This window comes from Orycteropus afer, unplaced genomic scaffold (genome assembly GCF_000298275.1).
Source record: "Orycteropus afer afer isolate SDZICR_OR568_19922 unplaced genomic scaffold, OryAfe1.0 scaffold00334, whole genome shotgun sequence".
Taxonomy (NCBI): Eukaryota; Metazoa; Chordata; class Mammalia; order Tubulidentata; family Orycteropodidae; genus Orycteropus; species Orycteropus afer.
Genome location: NW_006921921.1, coordinates 1427024 through 1451869, shown reverse-complemented (window position 1 = coordinate 1451869; position 24846 = coordinate 1427024). Strand labels below are relative to the sequence as shown.

Genomic DNA, 24846 nt, shown 5'->3' with positions numbered 1-24846 from the left:
GGTTAGCAGCCAAATGCTTTAACCACTGCACTACCAGAGCTCCTTAGGCACTTAGTAGATGTTACTTATTTCCTCTATTCTTCATAATAATTTCTTATGTGAGTAGTAGCATTTTTCTTTTAATTTTAATATATTTTCATTCCTAGATTATCTTGTCCTCAGTGCCTACCTCCAGAGGTGGGATGATTAAGGGGATCTTGGATCTTTCTATGTAAACATTCTATCAAGTCAGGATACGTTATCTAGTTATCTTCCTCTAACCAACTGGCTTCCTCAAGTCCTTCACAGATCATGGCAGTCCTGGAGATTGGACTTCCTGTCTCTTTGTTTTGGGGATTTCCATTGTAATTGTCTATCTCTTTATCTTTCTCTCCCACTAGAAGATGATCTCCTTGACAGCAGGAGAATCTCGTACCTATATTTATATCCCCAGAGCTTAGCATGTTTCTTGGTACAAAGATGCTCAGCAAATATTTGTGAGTGAATGAGTAAACACAGGCATGGTCAACACTGGACTTGCCTCCTTAATGACTTGCTGATATGTTGTCCATTGATATTCCCTGAAACATGGTAGGGTAGTAGAGTAGAGAGATGACACATATTGACTTGGGGTTGGGCAGACTTCAGTTCAAGCCTTACCTCTGCTACTTATTAGCTTTGAGACTTCTGACCAATTTTACCATCTGACCTCAGGTTTCCATAGGATTTTGTGAGGATTAAATGAGATCATGCATAATAACTAATGCTTAGAAGAGTGTCTAGTGCACTGTAGGACTGAATAAATGATAGCATGCAGTTGTTGGCATGGTTTTGATTACCCTGAGAAGGTTACAGAGGAACAAGGTGGCTGCTTTTTAGGGTCTAAAGCAAATTCAGATAAAATGAGACAAGACTCATCTCCTAACACAGGCCACTGTAGCCTTGTCTAAAAGGTAGCTTCCAGGCCTTCCTAGAAGATCCCTTATTTCTTGCCCTCATTCTTCTATGGTTGTACCCAAGGTGAGAAAGTCCACACCAGAGTTCTGCCCTTGCTAAGGGTGGGTGGCCATGCAGATGGGCTCAGGTCAGTGGGGGCGGGCACTTGGAATTCCTCCTCAGATCAGCCCTGTTTCCCTTCAACCTCCCAAGCTGCTTCCCCGATGACTGCCCTCTCCTGCTTTTCCGGCCACCTGCTCCCAACAGGAGCTGCAGGCCCTCCAGGACAAAGGGCGTCTGGATCCTGGGGCCAGCTCTGCCTCTGGTTGGAGCAGGTGGAGCCCAGGCCAGCTGGGGCCATAGGGTTAGGGAATCAAAGCAGTAAACAGGCAGGTGGGTGGGCAGGCGGCCTCTGGGGAGCCAGAAGGCATATGTAGATCAGCTGGAGGGCTGGAAACCCAAACTGGAGGCTCCCGCAGGAAGTTCTTAGAGGGGATGTAGCGGAATAGGTAGGAGGCCAGACCCCAGAGCTGGGGCACTCCACCCTTGGTATGACTTGGGGCAAATTTCTGAGCCTCTCAGTCTCCCACTGTGTATAATGGGAGTAAGAAGAGGCTACACCTTAAAGAATGACAGAAATAACACAAGTAAAACACAAAGAGCAGTGCAAGCATGCTTTAAGGGCTTAACATATGTTTGCTAGTCTTACCATAAGAAGCTCTGGTGGCATAGTGGATAAGGCATTTGGCGGCTAATCAGAAAACCAGGGGTCCAAACCCACCAGCTGTTCCGTGGAAGGAAGATGGGTGATCCACTTCTGTAAAGATTTACAGCCTTGGAAACCCAGTGGGGGTTGCTATGAGTTGGATTTGACACAATTGCAGTGAGTTTTTTGGTTTATTCTTACCAGTGTCATCATTGTAAATAATGGCATGAGCATTTTTTTTTTTTTTAAAAAAAAAGAAAAGAAAAGAAAAAGTGAAACCCATTGTTCTGTAATCAATTCCAACTCCTTCATGGTGACCCCATGTGCTACAGAGTAGACCTGCTCATTGGGGTTTGCTTGGCACACTCCTCGGAAGGAAGGTTGGGCAATCCTACTTCCGTAGTGATACTGCCTCGGAAACCCAAGGAGGGGTCGCTATGAGTCGGGGCCGACTCGACGGCACATAACAACAACAACAATCTTCATGGAAGCACATTACCAGGCCTTCTTCCACGTTGCCACTGGATGGGTTTGAACTGTCAACCTTTAGGTTAGAAGTCAAGAGTAAGATGTTTGCACCACCCAGGGACTTTGGTATGCACACAGGGACCCCAAAAAGCCATGCAACTTATTTTTTAAAAATTGTGAGATTTGGAGAATGACCTCAAAAGTCATGTAGCCTAGAAGACACCTTAAGTTTTCATTATACAAACTGAGACTACGACTTGCCTTAAGGCATAGAACAGATTTTGTGTAGTTGTGAGCCAGTGTGTTGAGTGCTGCTGTGTGCCAGGCACTGTGCTAGGAGCTGGAGAGAGGGGATGAAAACTGCCTGTGTTTAAGGAGTTCACGGTCTGTCAAGGGAGATGAAGACAGCCAGTTGGGTACTGTCAAGTGCCAGGGGCTGTAATGGAGACAGGGCTGATGGTACTTGGTCTCAGTTCCACTGTTCAGCTGCAAGAAATCAGCTATTGTGAAAGTGAAAAGAAAAGCCATGTTTTCACTAAAAGGTTGGGTAAGCGTTGTTTGGGATCATCAAAGGGTGAATGGTGAATGCTGCATCTGGCAGCCTCCTCACCTCATTGCTCAAAATGGCTGGGCGTTTATATTTGAAGTTGAGTTGATATTGTAACTAGTGTTGGAAAAACTGCTAAGGCTGCTTTTTAAAAACAGCACATGTTTTGTGATCCTTGTTGCTTCGGGTGGTTAGTTACTCAATCCCACAATGGCTGCCTCCACCTGATATCTTCTCCTGATCTTCATTCACCAGTTACCCAGAGAGGATGCAGATGCATCATGACCCCACATGTGTTAGAGTCCAACTCCTTTTCCTATTGTAACAAATCATTACATGTAACAAATCATCTGCCTTTCCAACATTGTTCACATTTACAATTCAGTGACATTAGTTATGTTTATCATGGGGTTTTCAGTGGATTTTTTGGAATTTAATCACCAGGCCTTTCTTCCAAGCCACCACTGGGTAGACTTGAACCTCTAACCTTTGGTTAACAGCTGAGTGTGTTAACCATTTGCACCACCAGGAACTCGGACCTTAAGTTACACATAACCAAACAGCCGCTGTGGATACAACTGATGAAATGCCTGGCGTTTCACCTGTGGGGAGTCATGGGCCCTTTGGGTTCCTGGGGTAGTTTTTGTGAAGAGGAGTCTGGGCCCAGAAACAGATATTTTTAGGGGAAATAGCCAATGCTTTGCAGAGTGGCCTTTTCTGTAGAACTCAGTGGGGCAATGATTACAGGAAGAAAAGCATCGTGGTGGATCTGAACGTTTGATTCTTTCTCTGGACAAAATGCCCTTTTATTGAGGTGCTCAGATCTCTGGAGCAAGCCTGACAGCAGGTTGAAGTGGGATAGCTGAACCCCTCAAATCAATTAGGCTAAACCACTTTTTATTCTAGTCTTTAAACCGTTCAAAAGGCCATGTGGGCGATCGAAAAGGAAAGTTTTCAGTTTCTTAATTGCTAAAATTCTCCACCCAAAACAGCTTAAGGGAAGGTTAATTATGGTGACATGTTAAAGAAACCCCAATCTTCTCAAATGCCTCACAGAGAAGCCGATGTGGGTTTAATAGGATTTTAATCCAGGGAGCCTTTTGAATACTTGAGGTCTATTCTCCTGCTCCCCTCTCTCCTGATGACATCAAATCCTTCCTCAACCCAACATGAAAGAGCATTAATATCTTCCATCGATCAATCTACTAATCCTTTTATCTTTCCCTTTGAGTCTTCTGCATGACATTACATTTGTGGGGGGGATGGAAAATTCCTACATGGAGACAGGTTGCAGCCAGGAGAAGCAGACGGACAAGATCTCTGAGGTAGACAGGGAGTAAACGGACACTTGCTGGATTTTGTTCAAGTTGTGGTGATTGTAAGAGAGCCTTGGTATAGAATCAAAGTGAGTCCAGGCTGCCAGTGTATGGCATGTTCTGTGGGGAATAGAACCTAAGGAAGAGAAGGAGAGAGGGAGAGAGAGAGGGAGAAGAAGGAAGAAAGGGAGAGGGACAGAGAGAGAGAGGAAGAAAGGAAAGAAGGGGTGAAGAAGGGAAAGGAAATAAAGGAAGCACTGAAAAACCCGGCAGAACACAGTGTTACTCTGAAACACATGGGGTCACATGAGTCAGAATCCACTGACAGCAACTGGTTTGATTTTCAGTTTGGGAGCCCTTATGGTTTTACTTGTCTATTTTATTTGGATCAATTCATGAACCAATGATTTAAGGGAAAAAATTACTACGAGAAGACAAAAGCAACATCAGACATTTATTCCTTTTTTCTTCTTTTACCCTCTCTTCCTTTTCAGACCTCTTGAGCTTTCTCTTTGCTACTTCAATATGGCTTCCCTGAGGAACAGTTGCTGTGATAGGCCTGAAGTTTCAGATCAACAGAAGGGGTTCAATTCCTCAGTGGGGTCTGAGAAGCTCCTGGGGTTGTGAGCAAATTGATATGTGTGCATACATGTCTTTCAGGAGAGATTTTCAAAGGGGTCTTGGTTTCCAAGCTGGTAAAAACCTCCGAAGGGAAGCCGCTTAGGCCTGGAGGAGGGATCCAAATGGTTGGGATCTTGTCCCCTTTCCCACCCGTGTTGGATTTTGTTCTTTCCCTTCCTCTGCTTGGCTGTTCAGTGTTCCACCTTCCCTCTGTCCTCTTCTCAGCTCTAAGCCTTCCCTTGAGCGTTTCACTTTACCCTGCGCGTGTCTCTTAGGGCTGTAGATGCTCTGGCCCTGTGTGTGCAGGAAACCAACTGTCTACGTATTTGTAAAATGACTGCCTTTTTCAGTCTTTATCTCAATGCGTGCTGGATGTATTGTGGCCATCGGTGTTGGCAGCTGAGGTCATGATTTGGGTTTCAGCAGACTGACTCGTTAAGACAACGAGACACATAGCTGAGAGGATAAGCCAGTTCAGGGAAGGTGCCACCAACCTCAGAGCTGGAAGCAGAACCTCTTGGTGTTGACAGGAAACTTACCTGGCAAGGCAAGCTCCAGGTGAATGCGACTTCTGCAGCCCAGTCTATTTGCACAGTCAAAGGACTTTGAGCTAGGGAAGATTGCAAAATAATAAACAGGCTCTTGGTGTAAGAGGGATCTCTGTTGCACACCAGACCCAGTGTTTACAAAACTCTTTCTCATTAGATTGTCTTGTTTAAGCTTAGCAACAGCCAACTCAAATAGCTAGTGCAGGCAGATAATATTCTTCTCATGTTCAATATCAGGAAATGAGGCAGGGAGGTAAAGTTGAGAGGCCACATGCATTTTGGAGTCTCATTGGCCCAGTTCAATTCCAAGTTGCTGGCCCTCTGTAGGCCTCCCTTTTCTTCACCCGTAAAATGGAGATATCTGTGTGCCACTGTGATTGTGTGGACCACACGATATGATTGTATAAAGTGCTTGGCATGTAGGATCCACACAAAATGTGTCAGTAGGATTATCCCTGAATCTTTTATATGAATATCCAATAAATGTTGTGGTTGAGGAAGACCAGTGTTATGGATTGAATTGTATCTCCCTAAAATATATGTTGGACTCCATACCCCTGTGTCTGTGGATGTAATCCCATTTGCGAAGAGAGTTTCTTTGTCACGTTAATGAGACTGTATCTATGTAGTTGTTGTTGCTATGTGCCTTGGAGTCGGACCAGACTCATAGTGACCCCTCCTTGGGGTTCTGAGGCAATATCACTACAGAAGTAGATTGCCCAATCTTCCTTCCGAGGAGTGGCTGGTGGGTTTGAACCACCAGCCTTCTGGTTAGCAGTCAAGTGCCTTAGGCATTATACTACCAGAGCTCCTTATCTATGTAAGGTATGACTTAAATCTAGCCTCTTTTGAGATATTAAAAGAGCAGATTAGGCACAGAGACAAGGAAGCACAAACGGGGAAAAGATAGATGCCACGTAGGAGTTACCAAGGAATTGAGGAGCCCTGGGCCAGAGGAGCTGAAAACGGATTAGCTGAGAGCTAGCTGGTGCCCTGCATTTGGATTTCTGGCCTCCCAAATGGTGAGAAAACAATGACTGTTAAACCCCCAATTGTGGTATTTCTAGTATAGCAGCCCTAGCCAAGGTAGCATAGTGCCTAAGGCACTTGACTGCTAACCAGAAGGCTGGCGGTTCAAACCCACCAGCCACTCCTTGGAAAGAAGATGGGGCAATCTACTTCCGTAGTGATACTGCCTCAGAAACCCAAGGAGGGGTCACTATGAGTCGGTCCGACTGGATGGCACCTAACAATAACAACAACAAGCTAAGTAAGAGAGCCAGAATCCCCAAACTTCTGATCTTTGTTAAAGGAAGACCACCATGATACGCTCTTCGAGTTCATCCGAAAGACTATGAAAGCTCAAAGGAACAAGACCGAGAACACTTTTCTCTGTGTGACGGGCGTATTTCTCTCAATGAAAGGAGGGAATAAGAGGCTGTGATGTGGTTGGAACTGAATGTCAATGTCTCACTCATGTTGCATGGAGGGAAGACTCACAGTGGCTCAGATAGAGCGATAGATAGAGAGTCAGGAAACCAGGCTGCGGACCCCCTTTCTACACACTGCCAACTGGATTTAAATCCCATCTGACCACCTACTGGCTGTGTAACCTCATCAGCCTCTTCTTCCTCATCTGTGAAATAGAGCTGAGACCCAGTGTGCCACTTCCTAAAGCTTACAGGGCAACCATGCCAGATGCTGGGTGTGCTAGTGTAGTTGATGGATTGAATTGAAGGTGCGTGTGTGTGAAGGTCCTTGCTCTTAGGCATCCTTGGACCTCAGCAGGGAGAGAACTCAGTAATCTGTGACCCCAGCCCAACAACAGACCATTTACCACCACCAGCAGCAGCAGCTAGATTCATCAGATCAATGAGTATGGACACTGCCAAGGCCAATATCTTGGGAGTTGGTGACAGCCAGTCCCTCACTGAGGCCAGCCTCACCCAGTGGCTAGGGAGGCAGCTTCTTGTGTGAGGAGATGTGAGGGGCCCAGGGAAAGGTCTCTCATTTCCATATATTACTTCCTGTGATCATGCTTTTGACATTTATTGTTCTCCACAGTTATACAGGAACTAGCACTGGTGTAGAAGGCTTCTCAGCAAGCCTCCCTTCTTTTTTCTCTCCCTGCCTTCTTTCATTCTGTCCCTCTCTGCCTCCTCCCCTCATATCTCTCTGTCCTTTCCTCTTCCTTCCTCCTCAGAGTCAGCAGGCATCTTTTGCATTCCAGGCATTATTCAAGGCACTGGGTGGGACACAGACATCATTGATAATGACACAAACTCTAGTTTGGGAGAGAGACACTAGGTAAGTGAACAAATAAATTATGCAAGATGATTTCATATAATAACGCATGCTGTGCATGAAAGACATTCAGCAGAGTGGTATTACAGACAAAGAAGATGACATTGGCAATGGGACCTAAATGAGAAGGGGCAGTCATGTGAAGATCAACTATTAATGCATCAGGGTGATCTTGGGTTGGTCCCTGCACCTCCCTGGGTCTCATGTTTCTGTCTTTGTTTTATTTTGTTTTTCTGGTTCACGTGATGTTTTTTAGCTATTGTCTTCTGTTATCCCTTTAGGTTGATTGTGCCCCATCAGGAATCTTCTATCACATCATCAGAACTCCTTAAAAAAACATTCTAATATGTGGCCTACCAACTCCAAGCTTTAAGGAAGATTATACTGACTGCCCTCCATGTTCCGACAACCTACACATTCTTTGAATTTGAACTTTCTCATTTTTAATGCCATCACTCACTGGATCTACTCTCAGAGTTTCCCAATAACCCCCATCACCAAAACCAATAGCCTTTTATTGCATTGTTTTCTTCTTCTTTGACATCCTTGTAGCGTTTGACCCCATTATCCTTCAGGAATTTTCGGTTCTCTTAGATTTTTCTTTTTGAAAAACTGATGACTCAGGTTCTCTTCTCTATTTCTTCTAAAAAACCGCAGAGCAGAGTCAGCTTTGCCAACTTCATTTTCATTCACCCCCTAGTTTAGTTGATCATTCATTCATTCAACAGATATTTATTGAGCACCCATTTGCTGTCAGCCACCGTGAGAGTGATGTTGTTAAATACTGTGGACTCAGTTCTGACTCAGATGCCTGTAGGACAACGTAGAACCGCCCCATAGAGTTTCCTAGTCTGTAATCTTTATGGGAGCACATTGCTCCCACTGAGCTGCTGGTGGATTTGAACTGCCAATCTTTTGGTTAGCAGCTGAGCACTTAACCACTGCTCCACCAGGGCTCCTTAATGATAGGGATACAGTAGTGAAAAAGACAGACATGGAGCCCAGTCTCCCGTGACTTACAGTCTAGTGAAAACACCTGTTGCTGTGGACTTGGTTGTGCCTCCTGGCAACCCCACATGTTACAGGGTGGAACTGCTCTGTAGTGTTTTCTTGCCTGTGATAGTTACAGAAGCAGATTGCCAGGCCTTTCTTCCATAGTGCCGCTGGATGGGTTCAACTGCCAACCCTTAGGTTACTAGACAATTACATACCATTTCTACCATGCAGGGATCTTATAATCTTAAGGGAGGGAAACAAAAGTGGACAATTGCCATACTCTCTAACTCTAATGCACGGCCGTCAAGTTGGATTCAACTCATAGCAACCCCTCCTTGGGTTTCCGAGGCAGTATCTCTACGAAAGTAGATTGCCCAACCTTCCTTTCGAGGAGTGGCTGGTAAGTTTGAACCTCCAACCTTCCGGTTAACAGTCAAATGCTTTAGGGACTACACCACCAGTGATAGGGAAGTGTGAAATGACTTACTTAGAGGCACAATCTTGATAGGTGGATGAGCAGGGCCAGGGAAGACCTCCAGGAGTGAGACAGACGTTATGTGGAAGAGACATTAGATGTATTCTGTTTGATTCAATGTAGACTGACCATAACTTTAGTTGTAAATGGCAGCCAGCCCTATCTCAGTGCAAAATGACCTCTCAGAAGACACATTGTGTGTTTTAGGATGCACTGGGCAAACTGCCAATAGATATGTGTATGAGATCCATAACATCTTAGGCCAGTGGATGGAATAATGACCTTTTACATCATGGTTCATTTATGATTTCACTCATAAGCTTTCACTCACTGCAGACATTTATTCATTTCAATCCATTTTAAATCTTTACTTCATGTGCTAGGTCCCTGTTACTCTTCCCTGCTATTCCAGGATTCCCATTTTAACATGTGAACACAGAGGTCAATTGCTTTGCCCATCAGGACAATGATAAAAGGAAGCCTTGAACCTACCAGTCCTGATTACTCCATCCAAGACCTTTCAGAAAGAAAGCAGAAACTTCTTAAAAGAGTTCATCCTCGGAAGTTTTTGTCCTGTTGCAAGCCACCATTCTTGGTTTGGAAAGCTGATGGGATCCACACAGTAATTGCTTCAGTGTGGGGTGGGCAGCCAGTGCCTCCAAGGGGACACTCAGGAGCCTAGGAGGAGGGGAATGGAACACTCTTCTATCTTGGACTTAGGAAACAGAGGATTTACTGCTCTTCCTGAGACTGGCTGGAGGCAGAAGTCTGGGGCAGGCCTGGGTGCCTTGCTGGCTAAACCCTGGGGCTGGTGAAAGCCTGGTACAGGGAGGGGGGTGACTGGACTCAGCCTGCACCTTGAACTGCTATAAATTTAATGGGCCTGCTCCCGACCCTCTGGCCAGGAGGCTGGCTTGGGCCAGGCCTGTGAGGGATTCTGCCCAGGAGCGTCCTGAGCCAGCCGCCCCATGGCGTCTTGGTTGAGCAGCTGACCCTAACTTAATGGGACCACGACGTGGGTGTCCAGGGCCAGCTCTTCCCTTGGAGCCAGATCAATATTTATTAATGATCTGTGTCCCTGGGTTCCTCTGGCTTCACAGAGGGTCTCTGTTGCACCAGCCTGTCCAAGTCATTCATTAGACCAAGCTCAGCAGCCCTCGAGGCCGTCAAGGGGCTCACAGAGGCCAGCCCACCGAGGAGGTATTTTGAAAGGTCATTAATGAGCTAATCTGATTTAACTTTTCAAAACAGAGGCCAGGGTCACAGGGGTCAGTCTGGATTCCCAGCATTGTGAGTGAGACTGGGGCGGGTGGGGGAGGGAGACCTGTGACCTTCGATGGAGAGGAGAAAGGCGATGTGAAGATGTGTTTGAGGAGTGGAGGATTTAGGTGCTAAGAAATGACTACCCCTAGGTTCCGGGGGGCTTGAGAGAGAAGGTGAGTTAGGGTCCAGGGCTACGGCAAGGATTTTCTTCAAGCTCCTTTGGACTTCTAGCTCATGTCTTTTCCTTCAACCACCTGATGACTCTGAGTCAACTCCGACTCATGGAGACCTCATGTGAGAGTAGCACCTTGCTCTGTGGGGTTTTCCGTGACTGATTTTCCAGAAATAGATTGCCAGGCCCTTCTTCGGAGCTGCCTCTGGGTGGACTTGAGTCCCAGCCTTCTGGCCAGTTGCCGAGTACATTAACAGTTACCACCACCCAGGGACTCTGTCTTAGGTTCCTAGTGCGGCTGTACCACAAATGCCACATGGGGGTGACTTCAAAGAATAAAAACTTATTTTCTCACAGTTCTGAGGGCTCAGAGTCCAAATTAAGGTCTCTGCCATGTCACTCCTTCCTTGTAGGTAGTCCCTGGCACTCCTTTCTTTGTTGGATTATAACTGATCTTCACATGGCTTTTATCTTCCCCTGTGTTTGCACATCTCTATCTTATCTGCTCTTTTAATAACTGAGAAGTGATTAGGTGAGGGGCCCACCCTACTCAGGTGTGATCTAATTCACATAACAAAGCAAACCCTACTTCCAAACAGGGTGACATGGACAGGTATAAGAGGTAGGATTACAACACATTTTTTTTTTTTTTTTTTAATGGGGGCACATTTTAATCCATCAGAGCTTATCACCTCCTTTCCCTCTCAAGGTTGTAGAAGAGGGACTGGCTGAAGTCCTCACTTTTGATGTAAGCCAGCACAGTGTGTGGTTAACTACACAGTTTGCAGAGTTCACATTTCAGCTCAGCTACTCACTAGCTCGGTGATCCTGAACAAGTCACTTCACCTCCTTGAGCCTTACCAGTAAAACAGAAATAATGATGTCCACCTCAGAAGATTGCTTTGAGAATTAAAAGACACAGTAGAAGTAAACAGCTTAGCACAGTGTCTGGTACATAGTAGGCATTCAAAACATTGTAACTTAAAAGGAAACAGTGAGTTACAACTCTTTGGCTGAGAAGAGCTCAGGTGTAGATATTGGAAGCATGAGGATGAGCTCTGGCTCCACCACCACCTGAGTGACATTGTTTACTTAAACACCAGGCTGATGTCTCCTGGGTTTGTTGGGAGGTCCAAGGGCAGTGACAACCCAGATCAACCTGCTGTGCCTCACTTGCTTCTCAGCCCAGTTGAGGAGGCAGAGGAGGGATTGGTTGCCTCACCCCTCTCACAGATGAAAAGCTAGAGACTCAGAAATTAGGTAACTTGTTCAGTGTCACCCAGTGCATAGATGGGAGAGATGTAAACTGAACTCAGATCTCCAGCTCCAGTCTCTTTGAATGACATGAAGTGTCAGTACAAACAGTTTGTACTTGACTATTAATCTAAAGGGCAGTGGTTCAAACCCACTCAGCAGTACTGTGAAACAAAGTCCTGCTGGCCTACTTCCATAAATATTAGAGCCAATAAAACTCTATGGAACCGTTCTATTCTGTCACACAGAGGGTCACCATGACTCAGAATGGACTCTGGCAATGTATATATGTGTGTAATAATAAAAAGGCTTGGTACTGATTTCATTTTGTACTACCTATTGTACCTGGCTCTGGTGGTGTAGTGCCTAAGGTATTTGACAGCTAACCAGAAGGCTGGTGGTTCAAACCTACCAGCCACTCCTTGGAAGGAAGGTTGGGCAATCTACTTCCATAGTGATACTGCCTCGGCAACCCAAGGAGGGGTCACTATGAGTCCAGTCCGACTCGATGGCACAAACAACAATAACAACAACATCTCCCTCCTATTTGCTTCACAGCCCTGCTCAGATTGGTCTCTGGCCCAGGAAACGAGCCATGTCAACTCCCCACACCCAACTTCCTAACTCCCCAACTCCCAACACCCAGAACTTGCTTTGTCTGGGTCTTGTGTCCTTAGCTCGCCCCTGTTCTCCAAGGTCATAGCTTGTGAACTCCTCTTAACTGTTAGGCCTGGCCTGGGTCATCTGTCCATCCAGATTATACATAGACTCTTCTCAGGGGTTTTGGGGAGACCATATCTTAACCTCAAGTGATGCTAGGGGAGGGTGCAGAGAAATGGATTCCAAGGTAGATAGAGTTGGGCTACTGCTGGGAGGAAGTGTGTACCAGGCCTCTTACCCCTGATCATCTGGTGGTCTAAAATGATGTTGTTGTTGTTATGGGCCGTCAAGTTGGACCCAACTCATAGCGACCCCTCCTTGGGTTTCCGAGGCGGTGTCACTGTGGGAGTAGATTGCCCAACCTTCCTTCTGAGGAGTGGCTAACCAGCCTCTGGTTAGCAGTCAAGTGCCTTAGGCATTACGCTACCAGAGCTCCTTTTGTAATGATAGCAATGATAATAACAACAACAATAATAATACCAAGCCTTTATAAAGCACTTACTATGTGCCATGTACCATTCTAAGCAGTATACAAATATTAAAACTCAAAAAAACCAAACTCACTCCCATCAAGTTTGTTGTTGTTGTTATGTGCCGTCGAGTCAGCCCTGACTCATAGTGACCCCTCCTTGGGTTTCCGAGGCAGTATCACTACGGAAGTAGGATTGCCCAACCTTCCTTCCGAGGAGTGGCTGATGGGTTTGAACCGCCAGCCATCTGGTGAGCAGTCAAGTGCCTTAGCCACTATGCTACCAGAGCCCCCATCAAGTTTAGCACATTTTAATTCTCCCATCAATCTTCTGAAGGTGCACTATTGTTATAAACCCACCAGCCACTCCTCGGAAGGAAGATGAGGCAATCTACTTCCAGAGTGATACTGCCTCAGAAACCCAAGAAGGGGTCGACTATGAGTTGGGTGCAACTCAATGACACATAACAACAAAATGTAATAATATTATATATATTATTTGATTTCCTGGGTGATACAAAAAGGAGCTCTGGTAGCACAGTCCCTAAGCATTTGACTGCTAACCAGAAGTTTGGTGGTTCAAACCCACCAGCCGCTCCATGGAAGCAAGACTGGGTGATCTACTAAAGATTTACTGCCTCAGAAGCCCAATGAGGGTCACTATGAGTGGGAATGAATTTGAAAGCAGTGGGTTTGGGTTTTTGGGTTTTTTTTTTTTTGGTGGATACAAGTGGTTGGAATTTCAAACCTGCCCAGATAAGTCTCAGAAGAAAGGACCGGAATCTGCTTCTGAAAGGTCACAGCCTTGAAACCCTATGGAGCAATTCCACTCTGCACACAAGGGGCTGCCATTGGACTCAACTCAATGACAACTAACAACTCAACAATATATTATCATGTGCACTATTACTATAGCCATTTTAAGGAGCCCTGGTGGTGCAGTGCTTAGACATTTGCCTGCCAACCCAAAGATTGGTGGTTCAAATCCACCAGCCACTCTGTGAAGCGACCCCTCCATGGGTTTCCAAGGCAGTATCTCCATGGGAGAAAAATGTGGCAGTCTGCTTCTACACAGATTTATGTTGTTGTTATTTGCTGTCGAGTCGGCCCAACTCATAGCGACCCCTCCTTGGGTTTCCGAGACAGTATCACTACGGAAGTAGGATTGCCCAACCTTCCTTCCGAGGAGTGCCTGGTGGGTTTGAACCACCAGCCTTCTGGTTAGCAGTTAAGTGCCTTAGGCACTATGCTACCAGAGCTCCTTCTACACAGATTACAGCCTTGGAAACTACGAGACAGATATACTCTGTCCTTTAGGGTCACTATGGGTTGGAATTGACTTGATGGCAATGGATTTCAGTATTATAACCATTTTGTAGATGAGAAAACTGAGGTACAAAGAGGTTAAGTAATCTGCAGAAAGTCACTAAGCAGCAGAAGTGAGCTTTGGACCTGACAGTCTGGCTCTAGAGTTAACCACCAGGCTTTGCCCCTTTGCCAGCCTGGCTATGTTGTAGGCCTTTTCTGGATGATAATGAGGCCCAGAAGATAAGGGAGGCCCCTGGGCTGTGCCACAAGCTGCCCTGGGGTCCTTCTGAGCCTCTATGATGAAGTCCTGTTAAAAGGCTTGGTAGGCTTTTGTCTTCTCCTTGCCAAGACTTGAATCTTTTGGGTCTTTGCATCCAACCCTCTGGAGTTCTCCATTCCCCGCCCCCCTATCAAGAGACCCTAAACATACTATCCTACAGGACCCAACTAGTGTTCTCCCTTTGGAAAAGCAAACTCATTGCAGTCGAGTTGGTTCTGACTCAAAGTGACCCCTCCTTGGGTTTCCGAGGTGGTATCTCTACAGAAGTAGATTGCCCAGTCTGCCTTCCAAGGAGTGGCTGGTGGGTTTGAACTGTCAGCCCTCTGGTTAGCAGCCAAATGCCTTGGGCACTATACTGCCAGAGCCTCTTTCCCTCTAGAGGAGGGGGGAAAGATAAAAAAAAAAGCTTCACCCAGAGCTGGAATTATGCTGGTTCTGCTGCCCCCTGGTGGTTTCTTTGAAACTGCACCAACAGCTCTGCATCAAGATTGGGCCCCAGACTCCTTCCATCTGTGGAGTAAAATACAGTTTCTTTGGTAAGAAGAGAAAGGGAATTTTTAGGGGGTAATACATCTGGAGAGCTCGAAAAAAAACACAGTGCCTGTCCCTCGGAACAGGTGAGGTTGATACATTGAATGGGCTGTGAGGATCCTTTAACGTGTCCGCTGGCCCGTCACCCCTCACAGGCATTTCACAGGTCTCGGAACATGAAAGGCAAAAGCAGCTTCAGCAACACGGGTGCCCAGCACTCTTCATTTTATCCAAGGGGAGACTGAGGTCCAAGAAGGGAAAGCCTGCTAATATCAGAGCTGCGCCCAAGAGCTGGCTTTCTGACTGCCTTTGTCTGCTCTTCCTCCTCTTCCTTCTTGTTTTCATCCTCCTCTCGTAAAATCTCCCTCATCCTAACGACTACCTTGGGCTGAGCCCTCACCGTGAGCCACTCACAAAGCTAAGGTGTGTCACAACCGCCATGGCATTTAATGCATGCAACAACATAGAAAAATAGTTTTTCTCCATTTCATGGATCAGGAAACTAAGGAAGAGAAAGCACTTGTCCAAAGTGACATGACAAAATGAACGGTGGCCCTCCGGCTTTGCAGGAAAACGTGCACTCTTCCTGCTCTGTGCTGTGTTGAGTGAAGGGCGATGTGGAAATGTAACGCTCTGGAGCTTACAGCTAAATAGTAATAGCAGTTACTGCGTGCCGGGTACTGCTCTCAGCAACTCACAGATGCTAACCTATTTACCCTCAACTTGATCTGAGAAAACAGTACTCCTGTGATCACCATTTTGCAGGTAGGGAAACTGAGGCACAGAGAGTTTAATAACTTGTCCTGAGTCTCATAGCTGATAAGTACAGAGATAGGATTCAAACTCAGGGTGTCTGGCTCTATCATCCAGGCCCTTAGCCATTGATAGTCTGAGTCTTCCTGAAACAAACAGGCAGCCAGCCTTGACCTAGGGATCTCCTTGAGTACCCCAGGTCCCCCCACCCCACCCCGGGCTGCTGGTAGTTTGTGGTGGACAGTTTTGTGAAGCAGTGTCAAGGCACCAGAACCCTCACCCCGAGGTCTGAAGCCATAGGACATCCTAGAAAATAGCATCTCCTTCACCCACCATGTCTTTGCCCTGCTTTATTTTTCTTCAAGAACTTCATGACATTGCTATACATTTAAAATTTTATTTATTGTTTCCTGTCTCTCCCACCAGCATGTAAGCACCTCAAGGGTGAGGACGCCATTGTGTTCACCCCTCTATGCTCAGTGCCTGGTACACAGCAGGTACTCAATACATATTGGTGGGTTGTCCTTTGACAGGTCTAAGGGCCCCATGTGTCAGAAAGTGGTACAGGAAGAAGGGCTCTCCTGCCACATCTTTCTTCTGCATAGTGGCTGGTGGGTTTGAACTGCTGATCTTTCAGTTCATAGCTGAGTGCTAAACCACTGCACCACTGGGGTCCCTTTGCCTAGCACATAAACCAAAAAAAAAAAAAAACAAAAAACCCAAACCCACTACCATTGACTCAATTCTGGCTCATAGTGACCCTATACGACAGAGTAGAACTACCCTGTAGAGTTTCCAAGGCTGTAAATCTTTAAGAAAGTAGACTGCCTCATCTTTCTCTCATGGAGTGGCTGGTGGGTTCGAACCGCTAACTGTCCCGTTAGCAGAAGAATGCTTTAACTACTATGCCACCAGAGCTCCCTTTGCCTAGTATGTAGCACGCACTATGTAAATGTCAGCTACAGTAACTACTGCAATGTCAGCCCACAGGGAGCCGATCTTGGGGAGTGGAGAGGGCCAGGCTTCAGAGCACAGAAACCTACGGGGAGAAACCAAAAAGCACAATATTCATGCAGTCACATTCCAAGTCATGCCCCTAATGAGTCTGCTCTGCCAACTCCCATAAGGGGCAGGATGGATTGGTGGTCATGACCAGAGGCCGTGAAGTCACCTGCACCTGAATTTGAATCCTGGACCTTTGGGCTTGTAACTTAACCTCTCTGTCCCTCAGTTTGCTCATCTGTAACATGGGGATAAGGAGCCTTGTGGCATAACGGTTAAGTGCTTGACTGCTAACCATAAGGTGGGTGGTTCAAACCCACCAGTGGCTCTGTGGAAGAAAAGACTTGGTAATCTGCTCCTGTAAAGATTACAGACTAGAAGACCCTATGGGGGTATTTCGCCTACATCATATGGGGCCGTTTTGAGTTGAAATAAAATTGGGCAATCTACTTCCGTAGTGATACCGCCTCGACAACCCAAGGAGTGGTCGCTATGAGTTGGGGCCGACTTGACGGCACATAACAACAACAACAATAAGGAAAGTTGGGCAATCTACTTCTGTAGTGATACTGCCTTGGAAACCTAAGGAGGGGTCACTATGAGTTGGATCTGACTCGAAGGCACACAACAACAACAACAACAATAACAAAAATATGGGGATATCTATCATACCCACATCATGGGTAATGTACTTAGAATAACATTCATTGTTGGTCTGTATTGTTAATATGGGCAGTAGAGAGCTTAAGCATCTCAGCTCTGTGGAAAAAAATGACTTTTATTAACACTGTTGAGATAAAGTCCTTGCTCCGTGGAATGTTTTAGGCAGCTGCTTTCTGTCCTGAGGTTCATATGCTTCTCTCATGAGGGACATTTCCCAAGTGTGGCCACTAGATGGCACACGTGTTCTTTCCTTCCCCATTGCCAGTCACAGAACAACAACGACAACAACAAAACCAAGCTCACTTTGGTGGTGTTTGGATCTGACTCACAGCAACCCCTCCTTGGGTTTCTGAGGTGGCAGCATCACTACGGAAGTAGGAAGTAGATTGCCCAACTTTCCTTTCCAGGTTTGAACCACTAGCCTTCTGGTTAGCAGTCAAATGCCTTAGGCACTATGCCACCAGAGCTGGTGGGCCACTATTTATGTGCCAGACACTGGCCTGTGCCGTTTGCTTCATCAGATTATGAGACTATGTGAAATGCTAAGCACAGGGCCAGACACAGAATAAGGCCTCAAAAAAGTTTGCTAATCTTCCTGTTGTTATTCCTCCTCCCCCCCCCCCCAGGGAGGTGGGAATTGAGGCCCAGAGAGGCTAGTAGGTGGTTGGAGCCTGACTCTAAACCCCTTTGACTGCAAGTTTAGCATCCTTCCCCCTCACCCTCTTCTCAGGGGACCCATTGCCTGGCTGGGCTGCACTGCTTGGTTTTGCACTGTGTTCACTCTGCTCTGTGGTTTCTTTCGGGATCTACTGTTTTCTTACTTCCTCTGTAATCTCTCACCAGTTATTTAGGCTTCCAGTGCCTCAGTTTCTCTTATGTATAAAACCAAAACCAAAAACAAAAACAAAAACACCTCACTCCCATGGAGTAGATTCCGACTCACAGCGACCCCCGTAGCTGGGGTGATAACACCTTCCCTAGTGGAGACCCTCTGGAAACCACCAGGAGAGCAGAGGAGACATTATGTGCCTGGTGGTTTCCACCATCAGCCCTTACATGCGATGTGGCTGGGGTGTGTGCCTCCCCCCTCCTTTGTTTCCTTCCATCCTTCTCCCTTCCTCCCTCCTTATATCCCTCCTTCCCTTCACCCTTCTTTTCCTCCTTCTCTCCTTTCATTCCTCCCCGCCTTTCCCTCTCCCCTCCCCCCTCTTCTTTTGCTTCTCTCCCCCTCCCCCTGCTCTCCCTACCTCCCTGTCTTCCCCTTTTCCTCCTTCCTGTTCCTCCCCTTCCTCCCTTCTCTTCTTCCTTTCCTAACTTCCTTCCTTTTCTCTCTCTCCCTCCCTCCTCCATCCCGCTTCCCTCCTTCCTCCTTCCTTCCTCTCTTTCTTCCTGCCTTCTTTTCTCCTGGAAATACAGCATCCTCGTGGTCCCTGCCCTCGCGGAATTTATAGTCCCAAATTGCCTGGCCTCTGCTCATCCCTGGAACAGTTCCCACTCCCCTCCTCCACCATGTGTCTTCTTCCTATAAGCCACAGGAGGGGATGCTACCACTTCACCTCCCTGGGATCCCTCCCTCTGCAGCCCTTGTGGTCTGCACAACCCAGGCAGCCCCCTTCTCCCCCACTATGCTATTTTAAAAACAAGCTCACAAATTCTGTAGGAACCATGAGCCATCTTCAAATCCCAGAGCACCTGACTCCATTCATTCTGCTTCAATGGCTTTCAAACTGACTATGGGATCAAAGGATGTTGCAGGAGGCTTGGAGTCTTTGGAGGGAGATGTGATGGGGAGATGGGGTCAGGAGAGATGGTCTCAGGGGCTCATCCTTGCTTCCAATACAGCAACTCTGGTTTTACCTAATTTACATTTTGGGGTTACATGCAATGTCCCACTGCTAAATAAAACCATTAAAAACCACTCCACTCTAGGATGGTGCAAGAAGTCTTGAGCTCAGTGGTTAAAGCACTCAGCTGCTAACGAAATGGTCAGTGGTTCCAACACCAGCTGCTCTGCAGAAGAAAGATGGACCAGTCTGCTTCCCTAAAGAGTCCATCTTCGGAAGCCCTATGAGACAGTTCTGTTCTGTCCTATATGGCCACTATGAGTTACGATCCATTCAATGACAATGGGTTTTATACCATGATGGGTGGGTGGCTGATTAATTTTGAGATAATTCAGACAAAATCTCCAGGAAAGATACCATGTTTGGGAACACATTTTAAAATTAGTTCCCAAGGCCAATGGAATTTGTTTTGTATTCTTGTCGTTTGGGGGCTCTCAGGGGTCCTACTTGCACCACTCACTCCACTAGTGCTGAGTCCTTACTTTTGACCTTGGTGAGGTCTTTGGCCATGTCCTGCCAATCTGTCCCCCAAAACTTTGCCTTTTCTGTTTGCAGTGCCCTGGTTCCCAAGAACCATTCAAGAGCTCGACAGATTTGCCAATCAGATTCTCAGCTATGGAGCGGAGCTGGATGCAGACCACCCGGTGAGTCCACACCCCTTAGGGTGAGAGCCTTTCTGACCCCTCTCCTCTCTCATCCTACTCATTCCCCCTTGCAGAGTCTGTCTTCACCTGCTTGTTCAACAAATGCTTATCCAGGGCCTACTTGTGCAAGGGTTGAGGAAGCAAAGATTAACAAGACATTATCATGATCATTATTATTCTTGCAGAAAGAGAAATCACAGTCCAGAAACTGTATACAGATAGATGATAGATAGATGATAGATAGATAGATAGTCCTTGGACAGTGCAAACAGTTAAGCACTGGGCCACTAACCGAGAGGTTAGAGGGTTGAACCCATCCAGAGGTGCCTGGGAAGGTTAGTTTGGCAGTCTGCTTCCGCAGGTCACAGCCTGAAAAACTCTATGGCACCCATGGTTCTACTCTGCACACATGAGCTTGCCATGAGTTGGAATCAGCTCGATAGCAACTGGTTTGGTGTTCTGGTTTCATACACGCACACACACACACAATCTTAATGTCTGACTTTGTACAATTACAGAAGTTTACATTGGCTTCTTGGGAAGCAGTCAACAGTACTAGTCACTCTGCCAGGTGTAGGGCTGGTGGGGAGTGAGGGCACGGGAATTGAGTCTTGAACACTGAGTAGATGCTACTCAAATCAGAGAAAAGAAGGTCAACAAGGGTGGAGAGAGTGGCATATCCAAAGGCTCGTAGTTCCGAAAAGGCTTGGAACATTTCGAGAACGATGGCTGGAGCATTTGGTGTGAAGGTAAGTGTCAGGAGATGAGGCCAGGGCGGTGGGTTGGGGTCAGACTGTGAAAGGTCTGAGATGTAAGACAAAGGCACATGGACTGTGTCCTGCAGTCAGGGGAGGACGTCCCCTGTTTCTGAGTAGAGGACCTGGACAGGGGGCTCTTACTGAGCCCTCTTTTCTGGGGTCGAGGGTTCTGGCAGGAGTAGCCTTGGCTGTGGCTTAGAACCAGCTCGGACAGTACCTTAGCTGTGTGACAAGTGTCACCACCATCACGCTGCCTGTCCTTTATTCCCTGCCAGGCAAATGGCTCCAGCACCTTTAAATGATTCAGACTCTGTTTACATCAGTAATGGTTTCCGGTCACCCAGCGAGAGGATCTGCATGTCATCAGGAGGTCGTTACCTGCTCACCTCTATGTGGGTCTTTACAGTTGACAGGGGACTCTCAAAATATCCCTCGCACTTTTCAGCAAACAAAGAAAATATTCTCATTTATAGTCAGATACCTTTGGCCCCATGAGGTTCAATGGCTTTTCTAGGGAGTCCTTGAGTGGTGTGAATAGATAGCACGCTTACCTGCTAACTGAAGGTTGTAAGTTCGAGTGCACCCAGAGGCACCTTGGAATAAAGTCCTGGCAGTCTGCTTCCCAAAAGTCAGCCACGGACAGCCTTCCGGAGCACAGTTCCACTCTGACACACAGAGGGGTGCCATGGGTTAGAATTGACTAGAAGACCATTTTTTTTTAATGTGAAACTTAAGTCTTTAGACTCTTCAGTCAGTGCTCATCAGGCCTGAAGACAAAGGTCTAGCTGATGGTAGAATTCTAAGCCCTTTCACGAGCCAAAGGGAGAGAGATCTCAGGGACACACTGGACTTCTAAAATATGAATAATCTGTGCTCGTTTTGTTTCTGACTGGAATAGTAAGATGCCTTTTAGTGAATTTGAGAATACAGAAAACATGAGGAATAAAATAAAGATCCCCTATAATTTCAGTTGTTTCTCTTTGCTCTTTGTACTATTCTATAGTTTACAAATTGCTACAGTAAGAAAGCGTTTTATGAACAGAAGTAAAGGTGAACACCTCCTCCCCCAACCCCCAGGCTTCAAAGCCGAGAAAGCAGAGCGTCTCCAGGCGCGGTTTCTCAGGACAACTGAGAGGCTGCCTGTGACCCAGTGCGTGGGATCTCTCCTGAGGGAGGTTTCTCCTCTCACCAAGATCCCTGGCAAGTGCAGTTTATGCTCTGCTACAAACCCAAACGTCGGCGGTTTGAATCCCCCCAGTGGCCCCATGGAAGAATGGTCAGGCGACGTGCTTCTGCAAAGATAACAGGCAGTCCTACTTTGTCACATGTGGGGTCACTGTGAGTCAGAATGGACATGTGGGCACTGGGGTTGTTTTTTCCTTTGTCCTCCTCTAATTGGCCTCCCCCGCCACCCCCCTGCCCCCCAGTACCTCCCTTTGAACTCGTTCCCTGCTCAGTTGTAGCAATGACAATGGGAGAAGAGGCTACTTTGAGACCCCTTCATTTCTCACCCTTTATACTCATGTTGAGGAATCCTAGTGGCTAGTGGTTAAAGGGGTCAGCTGTTAACCAAAAGGTCAGCAGTTCGGACCCACCAACTATTCTGTGGGAGAAAGATGTTACAGTCTGCTTGCAGTAAAGATTTACAGCCTTGGAAACCCTACAGGGCAGTTCCACTCTGCGCTGTAGGGTCGCTATAAATTGGATTCAACTCGATGGCAATTTTCTTTTCTTTTTTTTTTTTTTAATCCTCATGTCCCCTCAGAGGTGGACGGGCTGGCCTGAAAACTCTCTGGAATTCATTCCTCTTCAGGAACCCAGCCCAAGTCATTGGCTCCCAGGCCTCCCAGCTTTATGAATTTTGTCATAAAAATGCAATTTATCAGGTACATGGTCCCCCCAAGAGGAGGCGCCAGGCTCTCCCTGTTCCTGTGTTTTCTTATCAGGTCCTGGAAAGTGGGCCAAGGACAAAGCAAACATGCCAGGGGGCTGCCCCATAGCCCAGGCCCCACAGACCACGGCCCTAATATGTGAACTGCAAACGGCCACAGCCTGGGAGGGACAGGAGTTCTTTTGCAAAGAACCCTCTGTTCCACTCTGTCCCCGAGTATGATCCCTTCTCCCTGGCTGCTGTCCTTGGCAGGGTGCACGAACGTTTGACTAATGTTTCATGTCACGACCTGCAAAAGAGCCACTTTGAGAAATGAGTGAGGTAGAGGAGGGGCAGTTCCCATGAGAGAGGGCAAAGGTCACCTGCTTGCCAGCTTTAGCCAAAGGGAAAAAATGAAACGGGAGAGCTGGACTGCACTCTAGTCCCTGCTTCTCTCACCCCCTCCTGCCCGTCTTTCTTCCACAAACATTATTAAGCTAATAATATTAATAGCTACTATTTCGTAAGCATGGAAATAAACCGTGCTAAATGCTTTACATGCATTTTCTTCTCTATTTTGACTTTAGAACAGATTTATTTTCTCACCATTCTGGAGGCTACAAGTCTAAATCAAGGGCTTGGCCATGCTGATTCCTTTGTTGGGGGGAGCCTGAGGCATACCCAGGATATCCGGGAGCTCCTTGGTGATCCTTGCATGGCCTCCTTCTTCCCGAAGAAGAAGTGTGCTATCTCTGTGTCTAAGGGTTCTCTTTATAACTCACAGGTGATTATGTTTGGAGTCCCCTCTACTCAGCATGATCCAATTGGCATATCAAAGAAAACTATTTCCAATCAGGTAGAATCCGCAGGTATAAGGTTAGGATTCCAAGGCCAGTTCTGGGGAGACTCATCTTAACCTATGACTCAGGGAAAGCCCTTGCTGTCATTCTGCCAACCATGCTTTGATTAACGAGATCCTTGAAAGCTCAATTCCCTTCTCCATTAATTCCTTCCATCATTACATGCATTTTTAAATTTTACTTTTTGGTATTGTGGTAAGAATATGTGACATACAATTTGCTGTGTTAACTATTTTTAGGTGAACAACTCAGTGACATTAATTATATTAATGATGTGGTGCAGCCATCCCCACTCTCTGTCTCTAAAATGTTTTCATCCCCTCCCAACAGAAACTATGCTGGTTAGGCATAATGCCTTATTGCCTCCTCCATGCAAGTGCTGGTAACCACTAATCTGCTCTCTGTCTGTGGGCCTCTCTATCTATTCTAAATACTTTTATAAGTGAGAGCGTAGACTGTTTATCCTTATTTATCTGGCTTATTTCACTTACCATGTTTTCAATGTTCATCCACACCATACCTCATAGAACTTCGTTTCTATTTATGACTGAATATCCCATCGTATGTATGCAGCACATTTTGTGTATCTCTTCACCTGTTGGATGCTTGCGTTGTTTCCGCCTTTTGGCCATTGTGGGTAACGCTGCACTGAACACTGGTGTGTAAGTGCTGTTTGAATCCCTGCTTCCCATGCTTTTGGGATTATACCCAGGAGTGGAACTGCTGGATCCTATGGTAACATGCATCCAAAAATAAACAAACAGACTACAACGGCTCAATGAGGGTTGTACTTTCTCGTTTTCAGAAGAGGAAATCTCAGACAGAGAGGGCTGTGTGCGTGTATGTCAACTATCTCCTGGGCCATGTTAATTTCTAAATAAGGAGATTTAAATGATAAATAAAACTCCTTTCTCAGGGGGACCTGCAGTACTGGGATAGAGGGAGAAAAGTGTCCCTCCCAAAGGCTCCCTAGAGAGGGAACTGGAATAATAAATAACCGTGATGGTGGCAGACAGAATCCAAGTGGTTTCTGTTTGATTCCCATTTCTTCCCTTTCTTTGACCATTTTCTTCCCACTGTGTTCCTATCAGTGCCATTTTCCTTACCTTGGAGGCTTTTTCTTACCGCCCACCCATTCCTTCCCTGCTGGCAAACCTCTATTCATCTTGAAAAGCCCAACTGATTTCCCAGCTCCTCTGAAGCCTTCCTTTATCTCTTCCCAAGGCTCAGCTTTTCACACTGTTGCTGTAGAAATGTGTGCATGTCTCTTAGGGTATGTACCATGTTGTGTTTTATACTTGTCAGCGCAGAATATCAGACCAACGTAAAGTCATGCTCCCATGACTTGTAACGTCACAGATGAGGCACAAGTATATACAAGTTGAAGAGTTATATGCCTAGTTCCCAAACAGTAAAAAAGCAAAAACAAACAAACAAACAAAACCCTATGATCAAAATGAAAACTGTTGCACTTCAAAACCCCATTTAAAGCATATACAAGTCCCAATATCTTGTTAGAGGCTTTGGAAAGTCCTGCAAAAATGGAACCCGTTCAGTCTAAAGTTTCTCAAAGTCATTTACTCATGGAGCCCCCACTTTTTCAATTATTTAAAAAAAAA

General features: G+C 46.4%; 1 protein-coding gene across 1 annotated transcript in view; it reads left to right on the top strand.

Moving 5' to 3' along the window:
- PAH (phenylalanine hydroxylase) overlaps positions 1-24846 on the top strand; it is a 103096-nt gene that overhangs the window by 41879 nt on the left and 36371 nt on the right. The window contains exon 4 of the mRNA XM_007952388.2: positions 19651-19739. Within this exon, the coding sequence (XP_007950579.1) occupies positions 19651-19739 (89 nt within the window). The remainder of the gene's footprint in view (positions 1-19650; positions 19740-24846) is intronic.